The sequence below is a fragment of the Marmota monax genome, unplaced genomic scaffold, assembly GCF_021218885.2.
Source record: "Marmota monax isolate L192 unplaced genomic scaffold, Marmota_monax_Labrador192_F-V1.1 WCK01_AAM20220418_F8-fsc00019, whole genome shotgun sequence".
Classification (NCBI taxonomy): Eukaryota; Metazoa; Chordata; class Mammalia; order Rodentia; family Sciuridae; genus Marmota; species Marmota monax.
In genome coordinates this window covers 3,002,728-3,020,426 of record NW_026695242.1, presented here as the reverse complement: position 1 = coordinate 3,020,426, position 17,699 = coordinate 3,002,728, and the positions used below count along the sequence as shown (strand labels likewise).

General features: G+C 37.7%; 1 protein-coding gene across 9 annotated transcripts in view; it reads left to right on the top strand.

Annotated features, from left to right (window-relative positions):
- Lrmda (leucine rich melanocyte differentiation associated) overlaps positions 1-17,699 on the top strand; it is a 1,020,522-nt gene that overhangs the window by 956,288 nt on the left and 46,535 nt on the right. The window contains exon 6 of one of the 9 annotated variants that reach the window (XM_058577981.1): positions 12,850-12,977. The exons of 7 other annotated variants lie outside the window; for them this stretch is intronic. In XM_058577981.1, the coding sequence (XP_058433964.1) occupies positions 12,850-12,929 (80 nt within the window). In that variant the 3' untranslated portion in view covers positions 12,930-12,977. Of the gene's footprint in view, positions 1-12,849; positions 12,978-17,699 lie in introns of those variants that run through there. One more of the 9 variants, XM_058577978.1, reaches the window with a different exon arrangement.

The following is a 17,699-nucleotide window of genomic DNA, read 5'->3' as shown; positions in this document are numbered from 1 at the left end:
TGACCTGGAGATCTCCTTTTCCCAAGAGTCAGAGTTATGGGTGTGCAGCCTGGGCCATCACATCAGAACCTGGGCTGTGCTCACAAGGACCTACGATTGGTTTGATTCTCTGCTGTTGCCATGTAGATACTCTTTGTAAGTTTTGAACAAGGAAACTTGCATTTTAATTTTGCACTGAGCTCCACAAACTACATAACCTATTTGATCCCACAGATATTGGGAAGGCGCTAGGGATCCTTTAATGTCCTACTGTGCACAGGGCGGCCCTTCACAGTGAATGATAACTCTGTCCAAAGTGCCCTGATGAGAAATACTGATTGCTAAGTAATGGTTGAACTTGGAAAGGCTGCAATTTTTAACTAGGCTACTAGAACCTAATCCGAAATTTTCAAGAATAGTGTGTTTTTCAGGAAAGTTGCTTTGATTTATTTCATGCACCTCAAAGAAGAATATGGAAGGTCTAAGGTGGCTGGGGGGCTAGCCCCTTATTTTGTTTCCTGAGACAAATAATATATCCTGTATAAACCTCATATGCCTTCGCCCATCTTCTCTTCTTTAACTGGCCTGTTGAAATTTAGATGATTATAGCCTTATTTTATTTATGGTTATAAGCAGATTCATTAAAAAATTGCCAACTCGGTGGGCTCTGTAGCAAAAACAATTATGATTCCCAGGGCATTTCTGATGAATAATGAAATATGAAGCTAAGCACTTTCTATATAATATTGCATTTAATTGTTTCATTTAGGTTGATTATGATTACCTCAACTTTACAGATGAGGAAACTGAATCTCAATAAGGTTAAGAGAGAAAGATTAGAAGGAAATTATGTATTTATTTTTCTGACTTCTCAACTACTAATACATGAAATCCGAACTCCATAGGTGCTTATCTCCTTCATTGATTTTCTCCCCAAACTTATTAGGTCTTATGGGAAAAATTACTGTTGGAATCCACTATTCTATGTTATTGTTTTACACTTGTGCTATAAAGTAGTGTTGCACCAAGAATTACTATATTTCTAAGATGAGAATTTAATACTCTACATGAGACAGAATTACTGAATCAGGAGGTAAAAGATTTTTAGATTTTTTTAGAGTCATAGAATGCTAGAGTGGAAAGAAATTTTAAAGCACTCCTGTGCCAACCCACTCATTTTATAGATTTTTGAGACCAAGATTTAGATAGATTTAATCTCATACCTTTATTCACATAATTGTTGTATGACATCAGTGACAAAGTCAGGAATGTGATTTGTGGGTTCAAGTGAATTCTTGGTCCATTAGTCTTTCCAAACATCACCTCATCTCTCTCTGGTCAGTTTCATCTAAATGAAATGCAACAGCCCATTCAATGGTCCGAGAGATTTCTTCTTCAATAGAAATAACTTGCAAGGGCTGTAGACAGTCTGTGAATATCCTGTATGTGTGAGCCATAGGCTTTTGGAGTTCTTTAATTCAACATGGAGCTGTCTTCTTTGCAGAGATGTTTAGTTTACATAGGTTCCACTCCACACAGAACCCAGGGAGAAATCATTCTTAGTAAGTTAAAAGAACAGCTTACAGGCAATCACATGAGTTGAGGAACAAGAAGTTCCCTCACTGGGGCAATGTCTCGATATCAGGATAAAATAAAAAAATGATGCATTTAGAGAGTTCAGAGGAGATATTGTGCTTCTTGTTTCTGGAGTAATTTAGAATTGAGAAGCATGTGTGGCTTGTTGGTCTCTGATTTCAGGTGGATCCATCAAGACATAAGGATGAGCAATATCACAAACTAGTATGGATCATGGGGACTTCTGGATTTCTTCTTCCTTTCTACAACTATTCAATGATATTAAAATCAGGGAATTAAGTGTCTGTTGTATTCTTTAAAAACAAAACAAAAGATACTCTGCAGAACACATCTTGGACCCTGTGTTGGAATCTGATCGTGCCCTTGACATGCTCAGCCTTAGGGCTCCCTCCTTAGACTACAGGAAGGGGCCTGAGATGACCTTTGCTTGGCCTGGTTCTTCCGATGAGTGAACTCAGCACATTTTTGACAGAGATAAAGGTTGGATTTTTTGAGGCCTTCTTTAGGGAGACATAAATCTCTTGCTGCTTTGGAGTTGCAGACTGTTTATAAGCCAAACTTCATTCTCCCTTAACAATAAAACCTTCCTCCCTTGAGTCTTGCAGGGTCTCACAAAGATCACTGGATATGTCCACTAGTCTTGGGGGGGGAAAGGGGCCAGTTACAGGGAATGGTCTTAATAATTTGGTCAAAGGTCTCAAACTCTAGCTTTTTGTTTAATCCCTCTCTCTGTAATCATTATAAAGACAAATTTTTTCATTCTTAATTTATTTTTCTATAAAATCAGATCCACATAAAATCTTGGGTCCTAGTCCATAGGGTCTCCCCCCTCCTTCTATCTACTGTTTTTTCCTAATATTTCCTAATGTGCTGACCATCAGCCAGCCTTGCTTCTTATTACCTCTTGGGTGATATATCCATTTCATAAGCCCAGACACCACCTCTGCCTACCTGTTTTATTCACAAATATATACCTCATGACCTCTATTTATTGATCTCCAAACCTATATTTATTGAACTCCAGATCTGTATTACCAACTGATTATTAAATATTTTCTCCTGGATTTCAGGAATCCAAGTTAAACAAAAATCATAATCATTCTTCTATAAACATCTTCCTTCTGCATCTACTTTCCTTTTTTTTCCTTTTGAAAAACATTTTTTTATTTGTTAAATTTTTTTGAATTTTCTTTAGTTAATAACATGCCAATTGTATCCAGTTCTGGCAAGTGAAATATCCTAAGTAAATACTCAGTTCCTCTCTCATCACATGCATAAGTAGGTCATTAAATATGCTTTTTGTGATACTTTTTATTAAGATATGAGCATATAATTATAAATGTGCACAAATTATAAATGTGCAGTTTCATGAATGTTTACAAAGTCAACAGATAAGTAGTCAGTAAGCAAATTATTAGTGCTCTCAATCTCTGTAACCCCTCTCCTCATTATCCAAAAGTCTAGTTTACCTACTATTTACAGCAGTAGAATAATTGACCTGTTTTTGAACTTAATATAAATGGAATTATAATGGTGTGTGTATTCCTTTTCTGTCTGAATTCGTGGCCCAAATTATATTCATGAAATTTATGCAAGTTGTTGTCTATAGCAATACCTGTGCATTCTTATTGTTTAGGGTTTATATTGAATGAGTATATCACGGTTCGTTCATTCATTCTACCATTGATGGGCCTTTGATTTGTATTTGTCTTTAGTTGAAGGCTATAGTAATGCTGGAGTGAACATTCTTGTATGTCTTTCCATGCACACATTTGTGTTTCTGCTGGGCAAACACCCAAGAGTAGTTTTACTTGTGCATGTAATATATACATTTCTTCAGTTTTGGTAAGTATCCCTAGACAGTTTTTTAAAGTGGTTATACCAATTCACATTATCATCAACAGAGTGTGTGGATTTTCCACTGCCCCACATTTTCATCAATATTTGGCATTATGAGCCTTGGTCAATTTAGCCATAATGGTTCATATGAAGTAGTATCTCACTAAGTTTCTAATTTTCATTTATCGCTATTAGCTGAAGTAAAAGTTTTTCATACATTTCTTGACCTCTATTGTGAAACAAATTTTCAGTGTAAGTTCTTCTTTATTGAATTATTTATCACATTATTTGCAAGTTTCAAGTTCTGTTCCAGATTATGGATTGCAATTTTTTCCTCCCATGCCATGGCTTACATTTCATTCCCTTGATGGTGTGTTTGGATGAACAGAAGTTCTTAATTTTAAAGTGGTTTAATTCATTATTGCTTCCTAACTGATGAGGGCTTTGAATGTTCTGTTTAGGAAATTTGACCATGTTTTATAAGATTTAAAGAAATTTTGGTACCCAGCACAGCTCTAAAAGAGGGAAGGCTGCCAGGCAGGGCCACACAGGTTTTACACTACAGGGGGAGGGACAGGAGAAGAGCAAGGTAAAGCTGCAGGAGCAGCTTATGAATGAAGCAGAATGGACTTAGGTTTTCAGGTCCCCTGTGGGTTGACAAATCTGAATATACATAGTTTCAAGGGTTCTGGGTACAGGGACATTCCAATTGCTTGGCATCCTAGTGATGAGGGCAAATACACATGGCTTTGTTGAGTAAGAATCCAGTTCGGGAAGTGCTTAATCAGCTACTCAGAAAGGAGACAGCTCTAGCCAGTGTCAAGACTGGGCTAAGAAAGTACTTTTTCTTGAACACTGTTATAGAGTTCTATAGTTTCCTTATTCAACTTTTGTTTGGAAGATCTGTCCAGTGGCGAGAGAGGTGTGTTGAAGTCTCCCATGATTATTGTATGGTGGTCTATTAGACTCTTGAACTTGAGAAGAGTTTGTTTGATGAACATAGCTGCACCATTGTTTGGGGCATATATATTTATGATTGTTATGTCTTGTTGGTGTATGGTTCCCTTAAGCAGTATGTAGTGTCCCTCTTTATCCCTTTTGATTAACTTTGGCTTGAAATCTATTTTATTTGATATGAGTATGGACACTCCTGCTTGTTTCCGAAGTCCATATGAGTGATATGATTTTTCCCAACCTTTCACCTTCAGCCTATGTATGTCTTTTCCTATCAAATGCGTCTCCTGTAGGCAGCATATTGTTGGGTCTTGTTTTGTGATCCATTCTACTAGCCTGTGTCTCTTAATTGGTGAGTTTAAGCCATTAACATTTAGGGTTATTATTGAGATATGGGTTGTTCTTCCAGCCATATTTGTTTATTTATGTTACTAAACATGGTTTGTTTTCCTCTTTGATTATTTTTCCCCCCTTTACTGTCCTACCTCCCACTGTTGGTTTTCATTGTTATTTTCCATTTCCTCTTCCTGTAATGTTTTGCCAAGGATGTTTTGAAGAGATGGTTTTCTAGCTGCAAATTCTTTTAACTTTTTTTTTATCGTCGAAGGTTTTAATTTCATCTTCCATCCTGAAGCTTAATTTCGCTGGAAACACAATTCTTGGTTGGAACCCATTTTCTTTCAGTGTTTGAAATATGTTATTCCAGGATCTTCTAGCTTTCAGAGTCTGTGTTGAAAGATCAGCTGTTATCCTGATTGGCTTACCCCTAAATGTGATCTGCTTCCTTTCTCTTGTAGCTTTTAAAATTCTCTCCTTATTCTGTATGTTGGGCATCTTCATTATAATGTGTCTAGGTGTGGGTCTCTTATGATTTTGCATATTCGGCGTCCTGTAGGCTTCTAGGATTTGGGATTCTGTCTCATTCTTCAAGTCTGGGAAGTTTTCTCGTATTATTTCATTGAATAGATTGCTCATTCCTTTGGTTTGAAACTCTGTCCCTTCCTGTATCCCAATGACTCTTAAATTTGGTCTCTTGATGTTATCCCATATTTCTTGGATATTCTGCTCATGGTTTCTTAACAGTCTTGCTGAGCTGTCTATGTTCTTTTCCAGTTGAAATACTTTATCTTCATTGTCTGATGTTCTATCTTCTAAGTGTTCTACTCTGCTGGTAGTATTCTCAATTGAGTTTTTAAGTTGGTTTGTTGCTTCCTGCATTTCTAGGATTTCTGTTTGTTTGTTTTTTATAACCTCTATCTCCCTGTATAGTTGATCTTTTGCTTCTTGGATTTGTTTATGTAATTCATTGTTGAAGTGATCTTTGATTGTCTGATTTTGCTGTCTGATGTCTTCCTTGAGACTCCAGATCATCTGAAGCATGTATATCCTAAATTCTTTATCTGACATTCCATCTGCTGCAGCTATTACCTCTTCTAACGTTGAGTTGAACTGCATTGCTTGTGGTCCTTTCTTTCCTTGTCTCTTCATACTGTTCGCGTTCCTTTCTACTTGGTGAAACTGTTGTGCTATTGAATTTTCCCCCTATATATTTATATTGGTCTTGTATAGTTGCAAAGTCTCCCTCGCAGGCGCGGGCGGCGGCTCTGCCCCTCCTCCAATTGGGGCAATGTGCCTACCACGCCGGCAGGCCGCTGGGCCTGCTCTGCCGGTCGGTAGCAGGTCCACCTACCTTGCAGGCGCCGGTGGTGGCTCTGTCCCTCTGCGGGCCGCTAGGCTTGTTCTGTCGGTGGTCGCAGTTCTGCCTACTTTGCAGGCGCAGGCAGCGGCACTGCCCCTCTGCAGGCCTCTGGGGCTGTTCTGCCAGTGGGTCACAGGTCCGCCTACCTTGTAGGCGCGGGGGGGGGGCTCTACCCTTCCTCAGGCCACTGGGCCTGTTCTGTCTTTCGGTTGCAGGTCTGGCCTGTTCTGATGGTGGTCACAGTTCCGTCTACCTTGCAGGCGCGGGGGGAGGGGGCGGCTCTGCCTCTCAGCAGGCCGCTGCTCCTCTTCTGCCGGTGGGTCGCAGGCCCACCTACCTTGCAGGAGTGATTGGAAGCTCTGCCCCTCCGCGGGCCACTGGGCCTTTTCTGTCGGTGGTCACAGTTCCGCCTACCTGGCAGGCGCGGGGGGTGGGGGGCGGCTCTGCCCCTCAGCAGGCCACTGGGCCTGTTCTGTGGGTGGTCACAGTTCCCTCTACCTTGCCGGCGCAGGGCTTGAACACTGTTATAGACTACCACTATTTTACCTTCATATTTAGGGTCTATGATTCATCTGATGCTTTTTGGTGTAAACTGGGTTCAGGATTCATTATGCTTCACATGCATATTAAGTTGATTCAGCACTACTTATTGAAAAATAATTCCCTTGGCAACCACAATTGAGGTGTCCATTGACCTCTCTTTGTACCAGTGGTCCACTGTATTAATTACTACTTTTTAGCTACAGTTCTCTCTTCCTTTCCAATCCACTCCCCTTTCCTCTTCTCTGCTTCCTCTTCCTTTTCCTTTTCTCTCTCTTCGTCTTCCTCCTCCTTCATTGTTTTAAAAATTTCTACTCTTTGCTTTTTTATCAGAAATGTTATAGTCCATTTGTCAAACTCTCAAAATTTAAATTTAACCATTCAACACAGTGCTGATATTATAATTATTTGAACCCAGAAGTCATCTTTTAGATCCATTAACATACAAAAGTGGAATATTTGTTCCTTTATTTGTCCTTCTCTAAACTCTTCCTTTCTTCATAGATATTTGAATTTCTGACCTAGATCATTCTTTTTTCTTAAAGAACTCCTTAACATTTCCCACAGAATAGGCTTATTGGCAATGAAGTTTTTTTGGATTTCTTTGTCTGAGAAAGTCTTTATTTTTTCTTCACTGTTGTAGGATAACTCCACAGAACATGGAAATCTACTGTAATTATTTTCTCCCACTTTCTTCTTATTGGCATAGTTTCTGATGAGAAGTTCTAGTTTCTCCAAAAGGGATTTTGGGGTCTACAACTATTAAAAGTTTCAGTGTGCTATAGCTCCCAGACCCAGACCGGGATACATAGAATGCAAAACAAAAACAAAAAGCAAAACAGGGATCTCACCCTGTGAGTCATCCTGTGGGTACTGAGGTCCTCATCCAGTTCTCCTGCTGTCATCTCCTTTCAAAATCCTCTGGGAGGTGCTTCATTGTTTCACTCTGAGATTTTTAGTTAACAGGTATGGGTGAAGTACACTTGTTCCATCTTGTTTGGGCCTTTTTAATATTGCGTCTTTAGATTATTATTATCTATTATCTATTAAGTTCTTATTATCATCTGGAATTTGTTCTTTTTATTTTTTTTTCCTTCTGGAGTTTAGGCAGGTACTCAACCCCCTAGATCTACACCACGGACTCTACCCTTTACCTGTTTGTCTTTCAGAGTCTCTGCCATACCCCTGGGTTCTCAGTGTGTGCATTTATCAGGACTTTGTTTAAAAGATTATCCTTTGCCTATAGAATGGCCTCAGCATCTTTGCAAAATGTCAAATTATATGTCTGTGGGTATACTTCTGGACTTTCTATTTTGTTTCCTTGAGGTATGTTTTTGTCTTAGGCCAATACCACACAGGCTTTAACTAATTTCTATGGCTTTACATGGAGCTATAATTAGGTTATTTCTCCAAAATCGCTCAAGTTTTTCTAAGTTATGTTAGGCCCTTTTTGTTTCTATACAGATTTTGAAATTTGTCAATTTCTAGAAGAAATTCCTGATAAAATTTTGATTGATTAATTTGACTGGGATTGTATTGCACTTATAGATCAATTTTGGTAGTATTAAAATATTAATAATAGTGATTCTTTCAGTTTATGTACATGTCATATTTATTTATTTAGATTTCCTTTATTTCTCTCAACAATGTGTTGTAGCTTTCAGCTTACCAATTAATCCTTCAATATTCCATATTTTATGCTCTGAGTTCATTTTAATTTCTGGTTGTTTATTTTCTATATAAATTGAATGGATTTTTACTTCTGACTTTGTATCTTGACACCTCAGTAAACTGATTTTTTTGATTCTAGTGGCTTTCTTTTTGTACACTGTTATTTTTCTTATGAGCAATCGTGACTTTCCATTGGAAGAGCACTTTTGATGCTATCTTTTCAAGGTTATTGTCTTTTGTTTCCATTTCTTCCCTTGTGCTGGTTAGAAACTCTGGCAAGATGAATAGATGCTGTAAAGTAGCCATCCTAGTCCTGTTCCTGATTTTAGGGAGTTTTGGGCTAAACATCTGGTTTAGTCAACTTTTTTGCTGCTGTGACTTAGAAATCTGATAAGAACAATTAAGAGGAAAAGTTTATCTGGGGGCTCACTGTTTCAGAGGTCTCAGCTGAGCTGGTTCCATTCCTAGGGGCTCAATGTGAGGCTGAATATCATGGCAGAAGAGTGTGGTGAAGGAAACGGGCTCATATAATTATCAGAAAACTGAAAGAGAAACTCTACTTGCCAGATACAAAATATATATTCCAAAGGCATGCCCCCAATGACCACCTCCCCCAGCCACACCCTACCTGCCTTCAGTTACCAGTTAATCCTATCAGGGGATTATTTGTCCTTTAAACCTTCTTGCATTGTCTCACACATCAGCTTTTGGGAGACATATTACATCCACTATAACACATTCGTTTTTAAAATATACAGTTCCCTTCTGGCTGCCATTTTTTCTTGCATGAATTTTGATGTTCTGTATCTTTCAAGAAATTTGTCTCTTTCATCTTAGTTGTTGATATTAACATAAATTTCTTCATGTTGCTTTCTTGTTATCTTTTATATTTCTATAGAATGTAATAGTTTCACTGCTTTCATCCCTGAAATTGGTAATTTCTCTCTTATTCTTCCTAATTGAGCCTTGCTCGAGGCATACGGTTTTATTAATTTCTCCCTAACCCAACTTTTATCTCAGTTTTATTGAGTTTTGTTCTTTATTTCTCTGCTGCTTAATTTGTGTTTAATTTCCTCTTTTTTCCTTTTTATTAGCTTTTAATAGTGAGAGCTGGAATCATTGATTTAGGACCATTTTTCTTTTCTAATATAGACTTTCAATGCTATCAGTTTTTCTCCAATGCCTAAGTTTCATTCTTCAAATTTTGATATTTTTGTTTAAAGTTCCAATTAGTTTAAAATTTTTCCTAATTTACCTTTTTTTGGTATGTGTTTTGATTTACTTATGTCTGTAGTTAATATTTGGTTTCTGGATATTTTTTGATTTTTCAGTTACTTTTTGTTCTTCTACTTTAATTTCCTTCTTTTTTTGGCCAGAAAATATGCCTTTGTTTTCACTTTTTTAAACAGGGTCTTTCATAGAGTAAATGGTCCTAAAGTCCAGTGTATCAAATTTTCCTTTTATGAATTTGAGTTTGGTGTCAAGTCTAAGAACTCATTTCCCTAGCTCTGAATCACAAAGCTTTTCTCAGAAGCTCTTTTCTAGAAATTTTAGAGTTTTAAGATTTTACATTTAAGAACGTGATTGATTTTGTGTTTAATTAAAATTGTATAAAGTATGATGTGTATTGAAAGTTCTTTTTAGTTTTTTTTTCCCCCTTTTGTTTTTGTTTTTGGGCCAATGAATATCCTTTTGTCCAGCACGATTGATTTATTTTTGTCCCAGATTCTTTTTTTTATTGTGATATATTTATACATATAAAATACTGTTCTTTATTTTTTTCTCCACATTTTTATTGGTGCATCATAATGGTACATAACGGTGGGATTTGTTATTACATATTTGTACATACATGCAATATAAAAATATTATTTGACCAATATACGTCCCCCAGCAATTCTCCCCTCCTCCCCCCTCTCTCCTCCTGCTTCTCTTCCTCTATTCTACTGATCTCACTTTGATTTTCATGAGATCCCTCCCCACCACCTTTCTTTTTTCTTTTCCTTGCTGCTTTTCACATACCAGCTTGATTTATTGTGAAGATTCTTATTCCAACATTGAATCATTTGCTGTATTGTCACAAATTAATTGATTGTGTTTGTTTGGAACTTTATCTAGTTTCCATTGATCAGTGTACATGTCTCTCCACCAGTACCTTATCATCTTAATTACTACACTTAATTACTACCTACTTTATCCATCCTTTCCTTTCCAATATAAATCCAAGAACAAATTTGTCTATGTCTGTAAAGAAACTTGTTGAGATTTTTGTTGGTACTTGATCAAACTCATATATCATTTTAGGAAGAATTGACATCCTTATTATACTGAGGCTTTTAATCTGTGAACATGGTGAACCTCTCCATGTTCTTAGATCTTTGAAAAATGACTTACACCAGAATTGTCTAATTTTAATCATAGAAATCCTATACATGCTTCATTAAATTTATGGCTAAGTGTTTCATATTTCTGTGAGCAATTGTGAATGTTATTGCATTAATTTCATATTCCACTTACATATTGTCAGTGTATAGAAAAATGAAATTGTTATATGTTGATCTTGTATTTTGCCACCATATCCAATTCACTTATTAATTCTAGGAGTTCTTTTATAGATTTTTTTTGAATACTTAGGTTTTTCTAGGTAGATAATCATGGTTTCTTCTTTGTCAGTGTGTATTTCTTTTTATTATTTCTATTCTTCCTCCTCCTTGTTTTCTTCTTCTGACTTACTGCTTTTTAAGACTTGTTAGTTTGTTAGCTGGGACAGAAACATCCTTAATCTACAGCTAATTTTGCCCCACTCTTGAGCCCGTACCCTCCTGGGAACTCCACTCAATGCCCCATGACTTACTAGATTTCCCTATAGCTGGCAGGAACAGGAACTATTCCCTGTGTAGCTCTTCTCTGGGTATGTCTGGGGATTATTCCTTCTGCTTCTTTCAGGTACTCCTCTTCAGTTCTTCTTGAGTCATGGACTTGCCTCACAGCCCTCACTGGTACTCAGCTGAAGTACTGTCGTGGGGGAGCGCTCTGGACCTTTCCAGAGCTTTTCTGATGCAGTTCTGTTCTTTCTCATCAACTTGTCTTTTGAACTTTATCCACCTTTCCCTCCCTTTAGATTCCAGATTCAACTCAATTCAGAGACTCTGGGCTCTACCTTGGCAGTAAACTGGGGTCCTCCTGTACCTTGTTTGTTTCCCCACTCTTAGGGTACACAGTCATGTGGACTGTCTTGTGCTATTCTCCGTCCAAGGCTATTTCCTGTATTTTGTTCCAAGTTTAGTTGTTTCAGGTGGGTGGGGAGGGTAATCTGATCCTGTTATCCTCTCTTTGTTAGAATTGGAAGTATCATAAAACTCTACTTTGATTTGGTATCCTTTTGAAACTTGTTCACCCTTGATTATTCCATTTCAAATTATATTATCTGCTTGTAACAAAAGAGATACATAGGCCACCATCCTAGTAAGGAACTCTTAAGAATTTCCTGAATCCCTTGGCCCTGGTATTTGGGGGGGGGACATTGCCTTTGGGGTCTAAATATGCGTATTTCTCACACCAAGAAGAATCTGCATGTGTGGAAGAAGTCAAGGTTTAAAAAGACTCAGATATACTCTGCTAAGTATAGAAATGAGAGCAATGGGTTGGTAGGCATAATAGGAAGAAAGTGGCACTAATATTGTAAAGGTGATTTTTATTAATGTTCTAATAAGATATGACTCTGTTCTTGAATTGTGTATCAGTTGTAGGGTGCTGCATAGGTCTCTTGTCTTTCAAATGCACAGAATGGTTTCCTTATAGTTAAATGTGTAGATTAGAATGGGGACAATGATTATCTGAAAGAAAATAAATTAACATTTTATGAGAACTGAAAGTAAGAATTTCATGAAAATTACTTTAGTGTGCTTAAAATGTTTTTCCCCCATTACCAACTTCCTTTATACCCCTTTTAATATGGGAATGCACTTCCATGGCCCTAGTCTTTATTTGCCCACCTTTTTATAATCTTCAACTTTTCTCCTTATATGTTTCCCTGAAATATTTTCAGCAAGTCAAATGACCTCAATGTGAGCCACAGTTTGATTTTAACATGTTTCTAGGCCTATATAACAAACGTTTATGACAAATGTAATACTGATCTGATTTAACATTCCAGAACAGGGGAGGAGAACTATACTCCTTATACCACTGTTTCCTTGTAAGACCCTGTAGAAAGACTAATATGGAAAATTTTGCTCTTCTTAACATAACTCATGTCCTCCTCTTCCCATTATGTCACATCCTCCAACATGCCCACAACTTCAAGGTGAGTGCACCCCTGCTGATTCTGTTCTGTAGCAATGGTGAAGGTGTTGTATTGTGTTCTCTTCTTCCTCATTTAATTATATTCTTTTGAAGAGGAGATAAATAAAACCAACACATTCCTATCTTGAACTGGCTCCAAATAGGATATCTGTACTTGGAAGTAAGTCTTGGTGCTCTCTTAATGAAAACCATGCAGGGAAATAGAGGCAGCTCTTGGGCTGACATTGCATTTGAATTAAAATCTGGCATCTTGACACCATTGACAGGTCTGACAGCTGGAGCAGCAATCACCTCATCACGTCTCTCAGTTGTGTCTCTCCTGGCTTTTGGCATCCTTCCTGCCTAAATTTTTATCAGATGAGCACTTTTCCTTGGCAAGTACTTTAAATACCTTCAACTTGTTTTATCTCTGAACTATAGCCCTTTGCCCTCCAATGTCATTTCTCACGTGTATGACTGGAGGGTATTCGGAACAAATTATTTAAGAATGCAGCTTTGGAGAGCAATTTCTTTTGGCCTTCTCCTCTCTCCAACCCCTCCCAAAATATCAGAGTTTTCCTCCCAAAGAGACCTCCGTGGACATTTATTCATTTCATAGAAGCTACTTAATGGTCTTGCAAATTGGAACAGTTATTGCGAGTTTGAGCTGTGACACTCAGAGCTGATTCTGTCTGTGCTCAGCCTTCAGTATTGTATTCTTTGGCTTTGTTTCATTCGCAACAATCAAAGACTTAGGGTTGTGACCAGCATTAGCAAGCCTCAAAAGGCCTCTCATAAATCCCAGCCAAATACTGTGTTTGGAGGTTTCTCAAGATTAATGGCATCCCTCAGCTCTCTGAGGCTTTGCTGAGATCTGAGAGAAGGTAGTGTTCAGGGGACTTCAGCATTTCCATTTGCAGTTGAAAACCAAAGCTGGAGCTGGAGGTCATCTGCAAGCATCAAGAGACGGGGTATGTGCCTGTTCCATGCACCACCTGTTAATGTGATAAGCCCCCCATGCCAGGCACACAAAGCCCTTTAGAGCTGGCTCTAGCCCTTCCCTGTAGGAATTCTCATCTCATGTCAGCCTAGTTGGCCACAGAGTGGCCAGCTTCTTTTACTTAGCACGATGTTTTCGGCATTCATCCATGTCACAGCATGTGTCATTAATTTAACTTCTTTCTTTTTAGAGCTGAATAATAGTCCATTGCATAGATATGCTACGTTTTCTTAATATATTCATCAGTTGGTGAGCATTTGGGTTTTAACATGTTAGGGTTTTACTAGATACCAGGTACTGTACTTTCATTCTAACCTTTCATTATGAATTAGTTTTAAAAGATTAAAAAATTAGTACAAAGATTTCTCACACATCCTTCTCCCAGATTCCCCAAATGTTAACATCTTATTCAACCACAATACAATTATTAAACATTGGTATAATACTGTTCCATTTAAAAACCTTATTCAAATCTTTTCCTTTATTACACTAATATTCTTTTCCTGGTGCAGGATCCAATCCAGGATCATATGTTTCATTTAATTATCCTTTCTTTTTAGTCTGGAACAGTTCCAATTCATTCTTTTGTCTTTAACTCTTTGGCATTTTGGGAGTTACTGATCAGTTATTTGAGGGAGTATCCCTCAGTTGGATTTCTAGATGTTCCTATTGCATGGGTAAATTCAGGAGCTGCATATCTCTCAAGAATAGCATATTGTGTACCCAGTATCTCATGTCAGCAGGCATGTGGTATCCATTGGTCCCATTACTGCTGATACTAACTTTGTTCATTTGGTTAAGGTGGTATCTGTCAGGTTTCTGAACAGGTTTTCCCCTTGTGTTTGATATCTTGTGATATCACTTTGAGACTATATAAGTATCCTGTTTCATATTAGAATTTCATCCCTAATTTTAGCATTCATTTGATACTTACCAGAAACATTATTACTATGGTGTTCACCAAATGGTGATTTTCTACTTCTATTATTTCTTCACATTTATTTGTTAAAATTTTACTATAAGGAAGAGTTTACCCTGCTGTCCTAGACATTTATTTACACACTTGTTTAACACTTATTTATAACATTGTATTCTCATGGCCATTTTATTCTATGGGTTATAATACATGACTATCATTATTTATTTGGTTGATTGAACTGCTTAAGATTTACCCTTTGGGAGATACTTCTATTTGAGCCCCCGCCCCCCACCGTGTGTGTGTGTCTGTGTGTCTGTGTATATATACACATACATATATATATATTTAAAATCTGTTATTTATTATACTAGTTGTTATTTTTTTTCTAGGTTTATCTTATGCTTTCTTTCTTTTTTTTTCCTTTAGCCTTGGGGAGTCAATTCTCCAAGGAAACCTGATAATTTTAACTGGAGAAAGATGTCTAGAAACCACAAGCTGGATACTATTCCTAACACTAATATTATTTCATTTACTTTGAATTGGATATAATCCACAACCCCAATTTTTGTAGTAAAACCTCTAGAAGCTAAGAGGTTAAAACATCAAATATCGTACAAATGAAGGTGATATAACTGCTATTTCAACCTTGTTTTTTTAACTCCAACATCCATACTTAAATTTAATTATACTCTGGGGTTGGAAGATATGCCTGGTGTCTCTAAGTCTTCTTATTCTTATCTTCAAATGAATCTGATTTGCCTCTTAGGGTTGTGACATGTGAATATAAGGACATATGGGAAATTGTCTAACCTAGAATTTGGTCTGTAGTGGATACTCAAATACTAGATACTGAGGTTATTGACTAAGTATTTTTAAGCACTTACTTTGTTCTTAGCACTGAGTTAGAAAATATACAGATTTAAAAGATTCAGAAGATATAGCCCCAGCCACATAGGAACTTATAATTGAAAATATTATACAGGAAATTCCATTTGAATGTTACTAACGCTAGGAATTATTTATGAAATTTTGGATGTATGATCTAAGATTTTAGGCAATGGATATCTCAGTATTAGGTAGAAGATGATGTGTTTGAGCTGAGCTGTCAAAGATGATGAGATTTAAAGTGCCACAGAAGAACATGGAAGATTGAGGGCCTAGCATAGAAGATATCATTCAGGACCAGACCACCTATTTATATAATCATAAAAAATTAGAGGAAGAGAAAAAAATGCTTTTCATATGTAAATCATTATTTATATAAGATAATAGTCTCCTGTTGGAAGAGAAATTCCATCCTACGAGATATCCAAGAAACGTGGTCAATGCTGTACTTGGTTTTCTAGCATATTGGTCTGATCAATTTTGTAACATATTCCTTTGGTAGCAATTGAGGAATGTATTCTGAAGGGTACAAATACTCTTAGACATCTTTAGAGTTAGGCTAGTTATGAACTGAGGACAATAAGCCTTCTAGAATTCTTCCTCTAAATGTTATCTTTGGGGAAAATAAATACTTTGAAGTAGTTTCCATCTTATCTGGAATCTGAGAGCTACTCAGGCCTTGTTTCAGAGTGTTGTTAGATTACAAAAAGGAAACAGTGTTATACATAGTACTTATGTATAGGAAGGAGAGTGGATCAGAACAAGCCCTGGTATGTAATGGATTGCCTGCCTGGTGTTATCTACAGGGAAGACTCAAGTCCTGACTCAGGACTCCTTAGAATGAGTGTGACCCTTCCCCTCTTCACCCTCTGATTACATTCTCATTGGTCTACATATACCAGGAATGAAAACCATGCAGGACATCTGATTGTTCTCCCACACCAGGCCATGGCACATCACGAATCTCTGTCACTCCTTCCCTTTAAGCACAAACAACATGCCACAATCCTTTCCAAGACAGGACTTTGGAGAATCCCAGTCAAATGAATTTGCTATTGTGGAGATGAGTCATAAAAGATAAGAGAACAGGTGTGTCTGTACTGAAAAGAAGCAGAGAACACTGACCACATTTTGCAATCTTTGTTTCTAAATCATTTTCCAACGTTTTTTTTTTTTTTTTTTTTTGGAAATTATATTGACACAGGGACTTTCAGGCAACATGGAAGGGCTGGCTGTGCATATTAACACACAAAAGACATGAAGGCTCCCAACTTATTAAAATATGCAATGGGATGATAAATGTAACCACTACAAAATGATAACTTTGCTTAATTTTGTGTAATGAGAGTCAACTTCCTCCCTGACTGGCGCTGAATAAGGATTTGCAGAATTGCAACATGTAAAGGACCTAAGAATGGAAATTTGACTGGAACAGATTGAGGCTGCCTGGATAAAGGGCAGAATTCCCTAACCCATCTCATTCCAGGGGGCGATTCCTTTTGGCCTGCTGGTAGGTACAACATCCAGGTCACTGCCTGGGCAAGGCAGACCCACTTAAGCCACAAGGAGTGACATTGAAAGTATTTGTGAGTTGGGGTGGGGCAGTGTTGAGCCTGGGTTATCTCAAGTTCAGCCTCCAGGCTGAGTGCTAAACAGGGTTCTAAAGGAGAGCTCTGAGCTGACATTAAGTTCAACATTTCCACCCAGACTGTAAAAGCAGCCAAGTAGCCCGGTGTCTAGAATCCCTTGATGTTTACAAGTGTCAAGTACAAACTTGTGGTATATCTTTTTCAGAAAGCTGTTGCTGAAATCATTTTCTTCCCCATCAGAAGGGCAAAAATGCACCATGGTGATTGGAATCCTTTAACTAATAATTGCCATTTTCAGAAAATCACAGAGAGGGCTGATCTTACATGTAGACAGAATCAATGTTATGGGAAGAGCACAGAAAAGAAGTGTGGAAGGACCACATTCCAGTTCTAGGACTGCCATGAAATTGTGGTGTGGCCAGGTCACCTGAGCATGTCCCTAATGTCTCTGGGATTCATTTTTCACTTGTACTGTGGGGAAAAATGGTAATGTAATTTTATAGTTCCTTTTGATCCTGAAAATCTGTTGCACAAGTGGTTGTTTCATGATCATCCTCTTTTTTGGTGGGGGGTACTGAGGATTTTAATCCAGGAGTGCTTTACCACTGAGCTACATCCTCAGCCCTTTTTGAGACAGGTTCTCACTAAGTTGCTTAGGGCCTCACTAAGTTGCTGAGGCTGGCCTGGAACCTGTGATCCTCCTGACTCAGCCTCCCGAGTTGCTGGGATTACAGGCATATGCTA